This window comes from Carassius auratus, chromosome 41, assembly GCF_003368295.1.
Source record: "Carassius auratus strain Wakin chromosome 41, ASM336829v1, whole genome shotgun sequence".
In the NCBI taxonomy this organism is placed as follows: Eukaryota; Metazoa; Chordata; class Actinopteri; order Cypriniformes; family Cyprinidae; genus Carassius; species Carassius auratus.
The window spans coordinates 22,351,619-22,367,359 of NC_039283.1; the positions used below are offsets into that span (position 1 = coordinate 22,351,619).

Here is a 15,741-nt window from a genome sequence, read left to right on the forward strand (position 1 = left end):
TGTGCCGCTATACGTAAGCCGTCCACCATATTTGAAGGTAGGGTTGCATGATAAATATAGGCAGTAAAACGTACTTTCGTCAGTAAAGCCGGTTCTCTAATCAGCAGTAAATTCCATCAGGTGCGTGATTCACATATAGCAACTGTTACTACACAGAGCTATTGTTAACTGACAAGCTGCGCAAATCCACGTTCATTATCAGCGTGGTTTTGTACAGCTTGTCAGTTAACAATGGCTCTGTGTATAATAATAATTGTGAATGATGTCAAGTTAACAGTTAAAGATTGCAGACGCGTCTACATGCTCAGCACTGTCGAATGGGGCAACCAATACATAACTATGGCAATGCCTTAGCAAATCATCATCCTGAACAAAGAATTCACAGTAATTAGAAACAACCTAGCAGCCTCCTAGCAACACTGTAGAAAAATAATAGCCTCAGCAAAGAGCTGGCAATCATTTGGAACTCTCAAACTATTGAAAGCACAAAAAGCTTAAAATTCTCCTACTTCAAAACAGTTACTCAAATTACCTCACAAACTTTCAGACAAGGCTGGTAAAGTCAATATTTAAAGTTTTACTTTACCTTTTTTATTTTATAGTTTAAACTAACATGCTACTGAAACTAAACTAACTAAGTTTAAGTCAGTCGATCCTAACAGAGATCATTTACATATAGAGATCCTACAACAGCAAACACAATCAAGGGGCGAGCTGAAAAAGTGGTCTTCAAAATGAGTTCATTCCCTTAAATAATAGTTATACTAATAGAGTATTCAGGAATTAATACATTGCTTTTTTTTACTTCTCTAGTTTTATGCCCACTGCCTGCTGTCAAACACTTCTAATTGACCACTACAGTGTGCAATTTGCATCTCCAAACTCAAAACCCATGATAAATAGCAGAGAAAATTAAAGGCTGTGTTATGCTCCTTACCTTCATAATATATTTTAAATCCGTGGGCGCTTACAGCAAAGTCGCTGGTGAGACGCAGGGAGAATATGGATCCGGTACTTGTGACAGGCGCTGGCACCTGAAATCCTGTTAACCTGTACGAGAAGAGAGAAATATTACTCATCCAGACAAAATGTAGTGAGGAATTTCACACGAATAAACATGTATGTATGTATCCAGACCTTAGAGGAAAAAAAAAAAAAAGAACTAATAAATAAATAAATATAAAATAGAATAAAAATAAAAATTGTTGTTGTTGTTGTTGCTATTGCTTTTATCATCTCCATCATTGCATTCCATTTTAGTTTCCTTTGATCAAATTTACATTTTCTTTGAACTCTGGGGTAAAGTGTGACCTCTTTTATAAAATCCAACTTATTTCTGAGACAATAGCTAGCATAATATGTTTGTAAATGCTATCTGATTGCATATTATCTAATGCATAAATACATGCATTTTTAAGCAAGGCCACTATTTTGGTTCACAGTATTTTATTCTTAGCACGTTTGATAATAAATCTGCCAGGAATCATGCCGACTTTGCACCTTTCACCTACTCCATTCTGGTTAATACAACAAGACATAAAGAATGAGTCATTTCTTCCTATTTCATAAGAACTCATCCAAATCATTGTCTTCATATCACAGAAAGTCCTGCTTTAACACGATGTGAAGCTCTCTAATATTGGAAACTTGGAAAAGATCAATGAGCCCCAACGATTTGAAAATATCATTTCACAAAAGTACCATCAGCATTGGGGCAGCAGCTCAACTGTGATAGCTGAACTGCATTGAGTTCTAGTGTCATCACATTCATAATGAAGACAGATACTTGTGCACTTGATGAAATAACAAACAAGCAATTTAACAAATATAATAACATGTATTTTTACAAATATATTAAAGTCAACAAGATAAACCCTTTTTATGTCTATTAAATGACATATTTTTTTGAGTGAAGCAGGAGATTAAAAGTGCATGGTGTTAATACATTCTGTCCATTTGATCAGGTTGTTAAAAGCCCCATGATTTGATATAAAAATTGCCGATCAGATGATTTTGATTTTCTTAAAGTGATAGGAGTCACTTAGAGCATTAATAAATCTGCTGCTGTCATTAATGTTAATCAAACACCAAAAGAACAAAAAAAGAAATTGATTTACTGTGCTTGCCAAATATTTTTTGTAGCCTAAAGCAATGCATATTTCTTTAATACAGAGTTTTATTTTACATTTGATTGCTTTATTTAAGCTTTGTAGTATTTCTTACAAAAAAAAAAAAATGTAAACACATTTAACTTCATTTGTTTTTGTTCTATTGTATTTGTTTCTGTTCTGACTAACAAGCAATTTTTTTTACTTGTTAGATGAAGGCCTTACTATTTTTCACTGCTTAGTAACTTGCAAAATAGTCTTAAAAACCAATATGAAGTTTGTGAATCGTGATATGCTATTTTAACGATATAGCTCACCCCTGACAAAATGCACACTGATTAATTCAAGACAAGTGTAATAAGTGCATTATGTAAAATGTCTCTTTTGATTTCATGTTGATTAAATATTAATCTTAAGCATGTCTAAACCAGGTGCTCATGAAGGCCATTTCAAATGACTCACATTAGGGTTATTTCACACTGCTTAATGCAAGAGTTTTGTCAACTACATGACAAGTGTTCCAGATAGCATCAACCAAAGGGTGATTTTATCTTTCTTGGTAACATACACTATAAATGGTTTTTGACAACATACAATAAATGGTAAAAACATGCATTTGGCCTTCAAATTAGTAAAAACTGTATTGCTTTGATAGAACAAAGAAAAGAAAAAAGGACTCATCAAATGTGGGTTCAATAAACTTTACTGTTTCAGGATGAAATTGGTGAATTTAAATCAGTTCAAAAAACAAAGCACCATAATTACAGTTTCCAGATTCTGCTCTTTTTTATAATTATTATTATTTATTTATTTTTTATTGAAGTGATTTTTATTATGTTTAACCCCATTCTCAACTTGTTTTACTTCTGCAATGTAAAGTTTTACTTGGTAAATTTGGATATTCAATGAGAAAAATTCAAGTGGGACTTGATTTTATGTGAAAAGTGGGTATTATTTCTCAACAACTTAATGTGTAAATTGCATAAAATGTTATCAAAAGACCACAGCATGTAAAACCAATATTTTCTTCAAAGTGTTTGTTGGTTAGTGGCACTATATTGGTTGAATATATTGGTTTTGCATGCTGTGGTCTTTTGGTAACACAATGTGAACTTCCAGACCTAACTCAGAAAAACCTGAAATTAAATGTAAGGTTGGGGGGGGGTTGCGGGGTTAATCTGCAGCATGTAATTTCTGCACCACTAGTTATGACAAAAATAACCTCTATCTCTTTGCTTGTTCATTGATATAACATTTTCTCAACCAGTAGCATGACTTTGAAGACTGATGGAGGGAGTGTTTGAAACCTATTTTCAAACAGGTTTCTCGTTATTTTTAACATTTCATTGACATACTACAGCTTTTCAACATAAAGATTAAATCAAAAATCAAGCCTATTTATTTCTTACATAATATCCCTGCTTTATTGCCCACTATTTACTCCATGCATGGTATGCAATGATTTAACAAAATGCTATAACTTTCTTCACCTCTAAAATTATTTTTCTGGTGTTGTAATTTTGGCTGCAGGGGTGGAAAAAACTATAATAACCAACCAACCAAAACAATAACTAACCAATAATGTCGGAATCCAACTTTCGCAGAGAATAAAATCAATTATTCCCACTCAAAAATGTTGTTTAATTCTGAAATACATCACACGGAGAAACATTGCTTACACTACCTTTAAATGTGTTGCAAATGTCATTTAATCTTCCCATTAAGATTACTTATTATTACTTATTAAGACTGTGAGAAATTGAATTACTGCAGAGTCTGTGCAATGCTGGAGCTAGAGTTAATCGTTTGATGAGCACATCTCTCACCTGGCCTCAAGGCAATTAGCAGAAAATTGTATAGTGATGTCCAATGGGAGGTTGGAGGTTGAGTGAAACCATATGCAAACATAATATGTGGTTAAGCAGAGGTCATGCAAAGTGCCAGATAAAATCAGCCTCAGCCTGTGGACAGCCTGAATCAACAGAAAACTGGACAAGAATTTATGCCAAAAGTCATAAGTCTCAAAAGATTCTCGAGATCCCCATTTGAAGCCACACAGGCCACTAAGAAAACCGAACGTGGTACATGCCTGCAATAACATTGTTAATTTTTGTTTGTATTGAAAAATAAACCTTTTGAGCCTGTGGACAGCCAGTGGATCTGAGGGATTAATTACCACGAGTGGAGAACAATCAAACGCTGGAGGGAAAAAAAAGGAATTATCCCAAAGAGAGTGCCAATAAGAGATTTTTGGTCTTATTGGTTTTTGCTGGCTGACTGTGAGTCAGCATTCACACAAACAAACACACACACACACACACATTTACTTCACTATCTAAAAGAGAACATACAGTACATTTCTACTATACAAACAAACATAGCTTGAGTGTGTCATATGTATATATATGTATAGCATTCAAAACCTCAGACTGGGCAGAAGGTTCACCTTCCTATAGGACAATGACCCTAAGCACACAGCAAGAGTGGCTTATAGACAACTCTATGAATGTCCTTGAGTGGCACATCCACAGTCTGTGCTTAAACCTGATCAAAAAAATTCTGGAAAAACCTGAAAATGTGTGTATGCCCCCATCCAACCTGACAGAACTTGAGTGATGAAGAGGTGAGGAGAACAATGGCAAATAATGGCCAAATGCTGATGTGCAAGTTTATTTGTTTATATATATATAGCTTATATATGCAGCTCAATTGGTAGAGCATTGCGCTATCAGGCACAAGGTTGGGGGTTTGATTCCCCGGTTACACATGATAGGTAAAAATTGATAGCCTGAATGCACTGTAAGTCGCTTTTGATAAAAGTGTCTGCTAAATGCATACATTTTATTAAATTTTTTCATTTGATCTTGATCGACAGTCAAAGAACTCAGTATAAACTCAAACTCTTTCGAGCACAAATTACATTGATTTTACAGCTCATACAGTAGTAAACAATAGTTTCATTTTAGATAAAGCATATAAGACATAACTGATATTTACGTTTGGCTATAGAGCTAAGAAAGAGCAACATGTAAGTAACAAAACTTTCATCTGGATATGAACAGATATGTTAACCTTTTTTGGCTCTCCAAAACTGCAAAATCTTAAAGTAAGAAAAAAATACTGAGCACTGAGTACTGGTATCAAATTTAGCTCAATTTGCACAGGTTTCTGATGGACAGAATGAAATGAAGATGTTCTACACCTGTTTTGACGATTTGATACAGAGTAATGGAATTGCATATTGAGGGAGTGTTTTCATAAGAAGCAGCTGAACAGAAGTGCTTATTGCAACAGGTAATGCCAGACGCATCAAGTACTTCAGGTCATCCAAGAAGGGTTTGTTTCTTCATCTGAAACAGATTTGGAAAAATTTTGCATAACAACATTTGTTCACAATTGGATCCTCTGCAATGAATGGGTGCCATCAAAATAAGAGTCCAAACAGTAATGCACACCACTCCAGTCCATCAATTAACGTCTTGTAAAAAACAACCAACACATTCATTTAGAAATCATTTCTTATAAATGGTGCTTTATCTGTGCAGATTTCTCACCTGATTCACATGAGACGACTTTTTTCACAGGAGAAAGCAGTATTATAGATTATGGACTTGTATTTTAGCCAGTAGCAAGGAACTTAGGTTAAAATGATTGATGGATTTGTTTATTATAAACATGCACCTTCTCACCACACAAGATGTTAACTGACGGACTGGAGTGGTGTGCATTACTTGTGGATTATTGTGATGTTTTCATCAGCTGTTTGGACTCATTCTGACGGCACCCATTCACTGCATCCATTGGTGAGCAAGTTGTGTAATGCAACTGTACATTTCTCCAAATCTGCTCCAATGAAGAAACAAACTCATCTACATCTCAAATGGACTGAGGGTGAGTACATTTTCAGCAAATTTTTAATTTTGGGTGAACTATTTCTTTAAGATGATTTGCTTGTTTCATTCCTCATTTTCAGTCACTTTTGTTAATATGAATAAATGTAAATGCTCTTTTCTTGTCATCAGTTCATAGTGATGTTCATATTGTTTGTCAAGGTCCAAGACAATACATTTAAAAAAATCTACATAAAGATATTGTATGGCTTCAGAATATGGCAAATGAATGTAATATGAATTACATGTATGCCGATTGTTAATCTTTTTTGAAGTATGACAGCCTTGATCACATTCAGCTATTGTGGCTGCATGAAAAACAACAGCATGCAGGCCAGCGTTCTTCTCCATTTGCATTCATTTCATTTGAAGCCATGAAGGGGAGTCATTTTGGGTACTGACAGAATCCCTGTTTTTATCTGAACTGCTCCTTTAGAGAAAACATTATGACCTCAGTGAAGATTTACATCAGTTTACACAAATGGCTCTGCTAGCCTGACTTGCAGAGCTGAAAAGTCATTTATCACCCAGATGGCACTGACCAGAGAGCCTGAGCTTTTTCTCTGTCTACTTGTAAAACAAATTATGGCTACAAGATAACACTGTACATCAAAGAAAGTTGATTCTGTGTGTGGAAAACATTGTGTGTGTGTGTGTGTGTGTGTGTGTGTGTGTGCAGCGAAGACACTTCAAAGTTAAATGACTGAGCAGACACTATTTAAGAGAAGCAAGACAGGCCAATTACTTAAACACACAGCGCTCACATCTGACCAGACTGCATTATCCAATTAGCACGGTGCGCTCTGAAGGTTGAGTAAATAAGTGTGCTCCGGGTGGCCTTGCATACAGAGCACCATCCCACTGATCAGACTTTGTAAGCTTCTCCTTGATTCTGATGTGTTTTGTCTCTTTGTCGTTAATCTGTATTTGACTACTGCCCCCTATCTCTGTAGCCAGCTGCTGAAAAGAGACAAATCTACAGATATGCTTTAGCAATTTCCCAAAATGCTCCATGAGAGACAAATGCATTACTCACGCTTGCACTGAATTCATTCACCAGGTCAAAAAAAGTGTCTCTCAGCCATTTCTCATGCAAACGTATTCGCAATTCTGCAGGTATTGCGAGGACACGCTCTAAAAAGTGACTTTGTTATCGTAGCTGCTGGCTAAGAAAAGGACAGAACGCAATTTTTCATTCTGACTCTTATCTTGACAATGTTTTGAAGTGCTGCCTCGATTTATTGTTCATTTGTGTCTGCTTGAGCTGATTTTAAAGGGTCATGAAACTCTACAACACATTCTTTGAGAGGTTAAAGGAACAGTTCACCCCAAAAAAAATTTATTCCAGACATATTTATCCACCTTCATGTTCAAAGACATGATTTTATTTTGCACATAGATCACAAAAGGAATAATTTTGCATTGTGCTGGTCACTCTTTTTCATGCTATTAAAGTAAAAGTGGCTGAAGCTTTGATGCTTTTGAAGCTCTTATGCTGTCATTCTAGCCATTCTTCACTGATAATCCTATCTACTGTAAACGGATTGCTAAAAAACGGAGAACTGGATCAGTCCAGTTTGTGAGCAAAACTTTCACACTAGGGCTGCATTTTCCAAATTCATGGAATACTTAACTGTCGAAACCATTTTTGCCAATGGCTTTGCAATCTACTTAAGGCTTGCAATGCTTTATGGGAAATACGACTACATGAACTGCATCAACCGATTCAAAGATCCGACTCAAAAGAGTGATTCATTCACAAAATCATCAGGGTTATTTTTGAGCTAAAAAAGTTTTAATTATTAAAGTTAATAATTATCAGTGATGGAAATAAAAATATATAAGTTGAGCTAGATAAATAACTGAAAACCATTTCAACTGAAGTACAAAACTTATTAAAAGTTAAACCAAAGCCTTTATAAATAATGCATTCTTCAAGATTTCATGATGTAGGTTGTAATGCATTGTACCTTTTCAGAGATAACTATAATCACAGTTAAAATGCATTTTAATATTTGCAGGTTTGTTTGTTGTGTTTTAAAGCATTACACTTGCATTATCCATTCAAATAAAGGACTAATGGTGAATAGATAAAAAAGTATCATGTATTATAACTGTTCACATTTATTCATGAGATCAAACAACGCATTATCAGATACATTAAAAGGAATAATTAATGCATGTAAACTTTATATGCGCTGAAAATATAAAAATAAAATCTAATGTAAATATGAATAAATGCTATCATTACAAATACCTTAAAAAATGTTTAAAAATTTTAAGCATTTATATTATTGTAAATGTTCAAAAAGCCTTATTTATTGTAATAGAATGAAAAAGGCAGACAATACAGTTTTTTTTTTCATTCACATGCCATGTAAAGAAAGAAAAAAAAAGAAAAAAAATGTCATATGGGTTTAGAACAACATAAGGTTGAATATACAATATCATGATTTTCTTTTTGGATGAACTATTCTTGCACTCTCCTTCCCTCCAGGTTAACCTTTGTTTCAAAACAGGTGTAAGAACTGACCTGCCCAAAAACAAGGCATTTCAAGACACTGTACATTGATATTGAAGGTGTAATACATTCATTTGTAACTTGTTTGTATCTTTAACATAGCCAAAGCATATAATTAGCTTTCCATGCAAAGAAGGATTTTCTTACAGCCAAAGACAATAGAGTCTGTAATTAGTCAAATAATTTATTCTTCACAATATTATGAGATGTTATGCTTGCCAGAGTGTGATATCTAGGTTTTAATAACAAGCACGGGTCAAAATAAGCTATCAGTTAAGATTTTAAGATTTCTGTGCAAAAGCACAATGAAATAATTGTCACTCTGTTATGAAATTCTCTAATCTGACTCTTCAAACAAGAGGTCATCTTTAATTGGCGATATTTCCTCATCATTCTGGACGCTCTATGTGTTTTTCTTCAGGTTGTGCTGCTCTGAGTCGTGCAGTGCTATTTTGGGACAGCACATTCTGAACAGAAAAATGACAAATTGCGATGTCAGGCAGTGGTTGGATAAGTAACGTATCAAAGGCATCTGCTTGAATTGCTTTGATAAATGGATTTTTCCAGAACGTGTTGAAATCGAGGGTCACCAGAGGAAAGCTAAGTATTTCCCTATTTGCCGGATACAAAACAAGTTACATCCTGAGATGCCGGCTTCCAGGACCTTCTGACCAAATCATTGCTGGAAAAAAAATCGCTGATGTAGATGCTGATATACAAAATCAGTTTAAGATTTGAAAGAAATAAAAAAATTATAAAACATGATGAAGGGATGCAGCTGGAAACCCAATGAAATTTTTTACATTGTACCTTTTCCTGCATAATATTTGCAGGGTTCTGGGGCATTTAGTCCATCTGCTAAGTGAGTTATGTTTTTAAATATTGGTTTTCTAAATCTACTTAATTATAAGTAAATATGCTTTAAAATCATAAGATGTGATTTTGTTTTTTTAGTAACCTAGTAAACTGTAACAGCAAGGTAAATTAGTGTTAGTATTTTGTAAGTGTTAACTGTCCATATATTGCACTTGAAAAAGAAGCTATTGTGGCTCTTTTTGGTGAATTAAATATATATTATTTTAAATATACTTTCAAAAAAGTACAAGATTAGGCTAACTGAATATATGTAGGAATATATAGGTTAGCACAAATGTAATCTAAATGTCATCCAAAAGTAATCAGATTTTACCAAAAATGTGTAATCTAAGAGATTATATTACTGATTACAATTTTTTATGTAATCTGTAATCAGTAACTGATTACAATTCATAAATAATCTACCCAGCTCTGGTTATAGCATATATACATGTTAAAATGTGACAGAAATTAATACTTTTATTCAGCAAGGAGGCAGTAATTTTACATCAAGCACAAATATTATTCAAATAAATTATTTTGAACTTTCTATTCATCAAGGAATCCTAAAAAAAAAAGCTATATTAAGAAAACACAAATATTAAGCAACATTATTAACAATTGCAAACCTAATCTACTTCAATTAGAATCCAAGAGCTACTTCATTCTTGATTCAATTCTAAATGATGCACAACCCTATAGTTCATACTGGAGATCCTTCTATTCAGTACAGATTTTAAGGGATGCGCATTATCTGACATTTTTGATAAAACACAGGCAGGAAACCAAACCACACAGAGTAGCAGACATAATGGGGCTAGCACTCAATGGGACACAAAAACTTCTCAAGGAGAAGGTAGATCATTCAAAATAACACAATGTACTGTACTGACATCATCTCATGGATCAACAATGACAGATGCTGTTTGTATGATAGAGGCTGTATGATACTTTTTGGCTCTGAGTTGTGCTTCTTGTATTGGATGGTAATTCAAGAGCACCTATTACTTGATGGAAATGAAACAACTGTTCTGCTGTTCTTTTATCAAAGCGCTTACCCAATACTCATAAATGTATGAGTAATTATGTTAAACCCAAGAACACGGTACAGCTGGCATCACTGCTTTTACATTCTTCAAAAGATTAATGCTTTAATAACTGCAAATGAAGTGCCATGTCTGCAGAGGAGGAGAAAAGAAACCTATTGATTTACTTACAGCTTAGATAATGAAGGACTGGCTCTTATTCCACAATGTATTTGTTTTTGCAAATATTTGCTGTATTCTAAGGTCTATTAAAGAGAGTGTAAAAAAACTTCAAATATTCAGTGACCAGATGGTTCTTGTGGAAAATCATCTAAAATGTTGGTATAAGAGAAGACAGCACATTGCTCAAACTTTCAAAACATAACTGATGCTTCATATATATTTATATATACATTGTACAAAACAATTGATATATTTATATTTAAAATTATTTCATAGTTTTATTCAGCAAGGTTGCATTAAATTTGTTTAAATTTGTGGCCTAATGGTAAGAGGGTCGGCCTTGTAACATAAAGGTTGTGGGTTCGAGTCTCGGTACCGACAGGAATTGTAGGTGGGGGAGTGAAATACCAGCGCTCTTCTCCACCATCAACACCACAATCACCAACCACAGCAAAAATGGCTGCCCACTGCTCTGGGTGTGTGTGTGTGTGTGTGTGTTTGTGTGCACTTGGATGCGTTAAATGAAGAGCACAAATTCAGAGTATGGGACCCCATACTTGGCCACATGTCACTTCACTTAATTGATATTATCACAAAAAAAATTAAATTATTCTTTGCATTCATAAAAGAAACCTGTATCAATCCATGCATCACCATTTTCACAAAAATATTAAGCAAAACAATCATTGATAATAGTAAGAAATGTTTCTTTAGCAGAAAATCAGCTTATTACAAAGATTTCTGATGCAATTACAATTATTTTTCTGCAATAACAGGAATAAATTACACTTAGTTATTTTAGTTACAGTTAGTCACAGTTTAGTTATTTTAAATTGTAATATTTCACATTATTGCTATTTTACTGCATTTTAAATTTAAATAAATGCAGCTTTGGTGAGCAGAAAATACTTTTCATTAGCATTAAACAAAAAAAAATATTTCAAAGTTATTTGCATTAACTTATTAACTTATTTCCTAAATGTATTACAACAGTAAGGCCATCTGTATTTGCTCCAGTACATTATTTGTTAGTTACACTTTAAAGTATTTGATTTAGGTCAGCAGCTAAAGAGTTCAGAGTAATATATTAAGCAAACTGAAAAAAAAGTTATGCTAAAGTTAAAGTTATGTTCGTAAATGCTAATGATATCTGCTCCAATTGTTGTCTCCGTTTTGATTGACAGTTGTAGCAGATTTTAATCAGGGTCATTTAACAATGTCTGTAAAGGCAATGCAATCATTCTCTGCATTGGCTTTCTAGCACATGTAAGCATAATTATTTCACTAAAAATCTCCATTCTATAAAGCTTGTAAGCTAGCAACAGTAACCAAGGGGTCGGTTATCACAGTTTGATGATAAATATATGTGCACACTACAAAAGGACACAGGCTATCATTTACAAAATTAATCTCATGCAATCAATGTCTTGCATTTGAAACAGTTCATATAAGGAATAAGTGACCATACCCCATAAGCAGCACCACACTTACTAATGCATACAGTATATTAATACTTCTTTGTAAATTATTATTTGAAGTAACAAAACCATGGTTAATTTGCAGTTACCATGGCTACAAGAATGATGATTTGTGGTGTTATTGTTAAAACCATGGGTAATTGTCGTAAGGGAACCTGAAAAAAAAAAAAAACACTTTCACAGGAATGTGCCTGAAAGTGATAAACGGGCCTCGTTTTTACCTAAATGATTTATACTTTATTTTAATATATAATAAAAATTTATAAAGTGTGCATTGTAGCTGACACCTAAATGAACACATTACAATAGTTTTATGACTGCAAGTCTTTCTCCACAAATGCTCGAGCTTCAAATTTGCGTTTGAGCCCATGTAAAAAGAGTTGTATAATTTACATATGATTTACAGGTTATTTTAATAAATATAAAACATTAATTGTGCATTATAGCTGACACCTACATGAACAATTACAGTTGTTTTTATGACTATAAGTCATTCTCCTCAAATGCTACTGACGTTAGAAAAGTGTATACCAATATCGCATGTAACTTTAGAGACGGTCCATAAATTTGAGACTCGTCCAACGTCAAGCCAACTTTATGCCTGTTTTTTTTTTTTTTTTTTTTACTTTTAGTTTTCCTTTCTCTTCGCTGGATTGCTGATGTACTCTACCCGGCCATAGATTTTCATCCATCAATTATGAACATTCAGCCGCAAACATGAGGTACGAGCGGTCGCAAGCGAGGATAGGAGAATGGAGGAAGTTTTTTTTTTTTTGTTTTTTTGGAGCAACTGGGATGGTGCCCATAGACAGTAGATGGTGTTCCCTCTGGGAGTTGGTGCTCTACGCAGACTGCGTACTCTGCGTTTAGGGAGTGACGGTACTGAACACCTTTAATATTGCAGACACTAGTCCATATCGAGATTTGATTAAATGCTCTACTTTTGATTTATTCATTCAAATATGGCCGAATTCCGTGACGTTCCGTGCAAACGTCCCTGAAGTGATGTCATCAAAATTGATGCTCCGTTTTCCAGAATGAGTAAGACTTTTAACTTCAAATGCATACTGTACATAAGCTAAAAATCAATTGTGCCAACTTTAAGCATAATTAACAGTATCAAAGCAAACAGACAAGCACAAAACTCTTCATTGCAAACTTAAAGTGCTTACCTTGTCCTGAAGTTTGCAGGATGAGGATGTCCATCATATAAAGATAAAAAGTCATATTCTTCCTCCACAGCGAAGGACTGAAAAACTAGATGTATTCTGCTTCTCTCCTCGGCTACAATAACCCACGTACAGTTCGCTCCATTAGGGTATCCTTGAGGAAAACCTGGACTTTCTATGGTCCCATTTTTCCCTTTTAATGTACCACCACATGTAAAAATGAAACCTGTAAAAAGAGAAAAGGGAAGAAAATATGGTCTATAACTGCCATAACCCACACATAGAAATTGAGAACAACAGAACACATGACAACATGAATCATGAATTAGCTTCTGTATTCAATTCAAATAAATGTAGAATGGTTGATTTTTCAACCAGACATTGACTAATCTCAGACATTGACTAATCTCCACCCTCTTTGGTTACTGTTTCTACGCAGACAAGATTTAAAGAACAGTCCACTGGAATGAACTGGAGATTTCCCAGTTCACTGCACAGTTTTCATAATCTAACAATTGTAATAGTGTTAGGATGATTTATTATTTTCCATTAGAATTTGACATTTCAGTAGTTAATATCGCAAGATTTAAAGAACATTCTACCTAACAGTTTTACTTGTGTACTGACATATTTTAAATGATCTATGACTCCTGTTGCTACTTTACAACATTTACAGAACATTCCATTCGAATGCATCAGAGATTTTAAAGTTTACTGGAATGTTATGCCCATTTTTCCCAATTGAATCAATTATTTCTCACATACTCAGCTTAACAGTGAAATACACCAAATTGTGGAAGTAAAATGGTTTGAGAACTAGATTTCACGTTATAAGTCTTCTAAATTATTACAGAACAATTTTTGAGCAATACAATTATCCTCTGGGAGTTGTTTGTATAGTTAGTTAGTATTCCTCTCTGAGCTTAACACAGCAGCAAAAACATTTCTCAACTCTCTGAAAAAGAAAAACAACTGGTGACAGCTGACATCACAATCACATTAGTCAACTCATGCCCGTTTGTGTGCTGATGCCCATAATGGCTCGGTTATGACATGAATTACTATAACTGTGCGAATGTTTGAGTCACCATCATTATATGGCTGCTCTCTGAGATGTTAGGGGTTTCGTTTTAATGACCATTCCTCATATGTCAACCCAACTGCCATCGTGGGTGTACATCTACCACCTGCTACACACAAATTAGTAGGACTTTTTATGCTTCAACCTGAGCAAAAAGACTGGTAATGACAACCAGCATTAATTGAGCTATTCCATTTATCCCCTTCTGCTTCCCTTAAGGCATAATTAGCTTTGCAGACTCCCCAAGATCAAGGATCTTTTCTTTCCCATCTTTTTTTTCTTCTTCTTCAATCTTGTCAGCCAGGAAGGCAAGGAGAATGAATTCAGAATGGAAAGACCTGCACTGACTCATAGCCACCCATCTTAGGTCTGACACAATCACTCCATACATCCACCGTCACCTCACCTCAAAAACCTCTAATCTTATTAGAATGATGTTTTACTTTTGATATGCTTTGACTTCGGATTGGCATTACTGCAACACATTCTTCCATGTAAATAAGACCAAATGACCAATATGACCAAATCAGTTAAAACTACAACAGGATATTTTGGTTTCTATTTATGTGGCATTAGTCCTAATACTCCCACCCACTCTGAAATCTCATTGGCCATAAAATCCCTATCCATGTCAATGCACATCAAATATGTTCTTTTTGGTTCTGCTTGTTGCATTTTTGCTTTCAGTGAGGACAAACAAACTGCTTGTCACTGAAAAAAATATTGCATCGGTGTTACATAAAAAAAAAAAAAAACTACTAAACCAGAATAATTACAGGCAGCTGCACATGACATTGAAACATCATGAAAAGAAAACAGAAAATCCCACACACTACTGTAGCTTGCAAAAACGCTCATTATATTGCAATTTTTTGAGTGTAGTATGATCTGGACAGATTTGTGAGATTCACTAATGTAAAATCAGACAAGCAACACACACACACACACACACACACACACACGTTTGTTTTTGTGTAAATTGGGGACATCCCATAGGCGTAATGGTTTTTATACTGTACAAACTGTATATTCTATGGCCCTACACCAACCCTACACCTAACCCTAACCCTCACAGGAAACTTTGTGCATTTTTATGTTTTAAAAAAAACCTCATTCTGTATGATTTATAAGCGTTTTGAAAAATGGGGACATGGGTTATGTCCTCATAAGTCACCCTCTCCTTGTAATACCTGTCATACCCATGTCATTATACAGAGTTGTGTCCTGATATGACACTAAAACATGCACAGAAAGAGAGATAGAGAGAGAGAGAATTCATGCTTAACTCTAAATTGATATTTCAATTTAGCCACACTAAAATAATTATATTTATAAAATCTATAATGACATAGAATATTACATTTGTATTGGAGAGAATCATGATCAATTCCAAATAATGCAACAATTAGAGCAAAAACATATTAATTGGCT

The 15,741-nt window shown here is 34.3% G+C and overlaps 1 protein-coding gene across 3 annotated transcripts in view; it reads right to left on the reverse strand.

Moving 5' to 3' along the window:
- Positions 1–15,741, reverse strand: part of LOC113059293 (CUB and sushi domain-containing protein 3-like) — a 215,314-nt gene that overhangs the window by 185,706 nt on the left and 13,867 nt on the right. For all 3 annotated transcript variants that reach the window (XM_026227680.1, XM_026227681.1, XM_026227679.1), the window contains exons 2-3: positions 13,233–13,455; positions 938–1,050 (exon numbers count right to left, since the gene is read on the reverse strand). In XM_026227680.1, the coding sequence (XP_026083465.1) occupies positions 938–1,050; positions 13,233–13,455 (336 nt within the window). The remainder of the gene's footprint in view (positions 1–937; positions 1,051–13,232; positions 13,456–15,741) is intronic.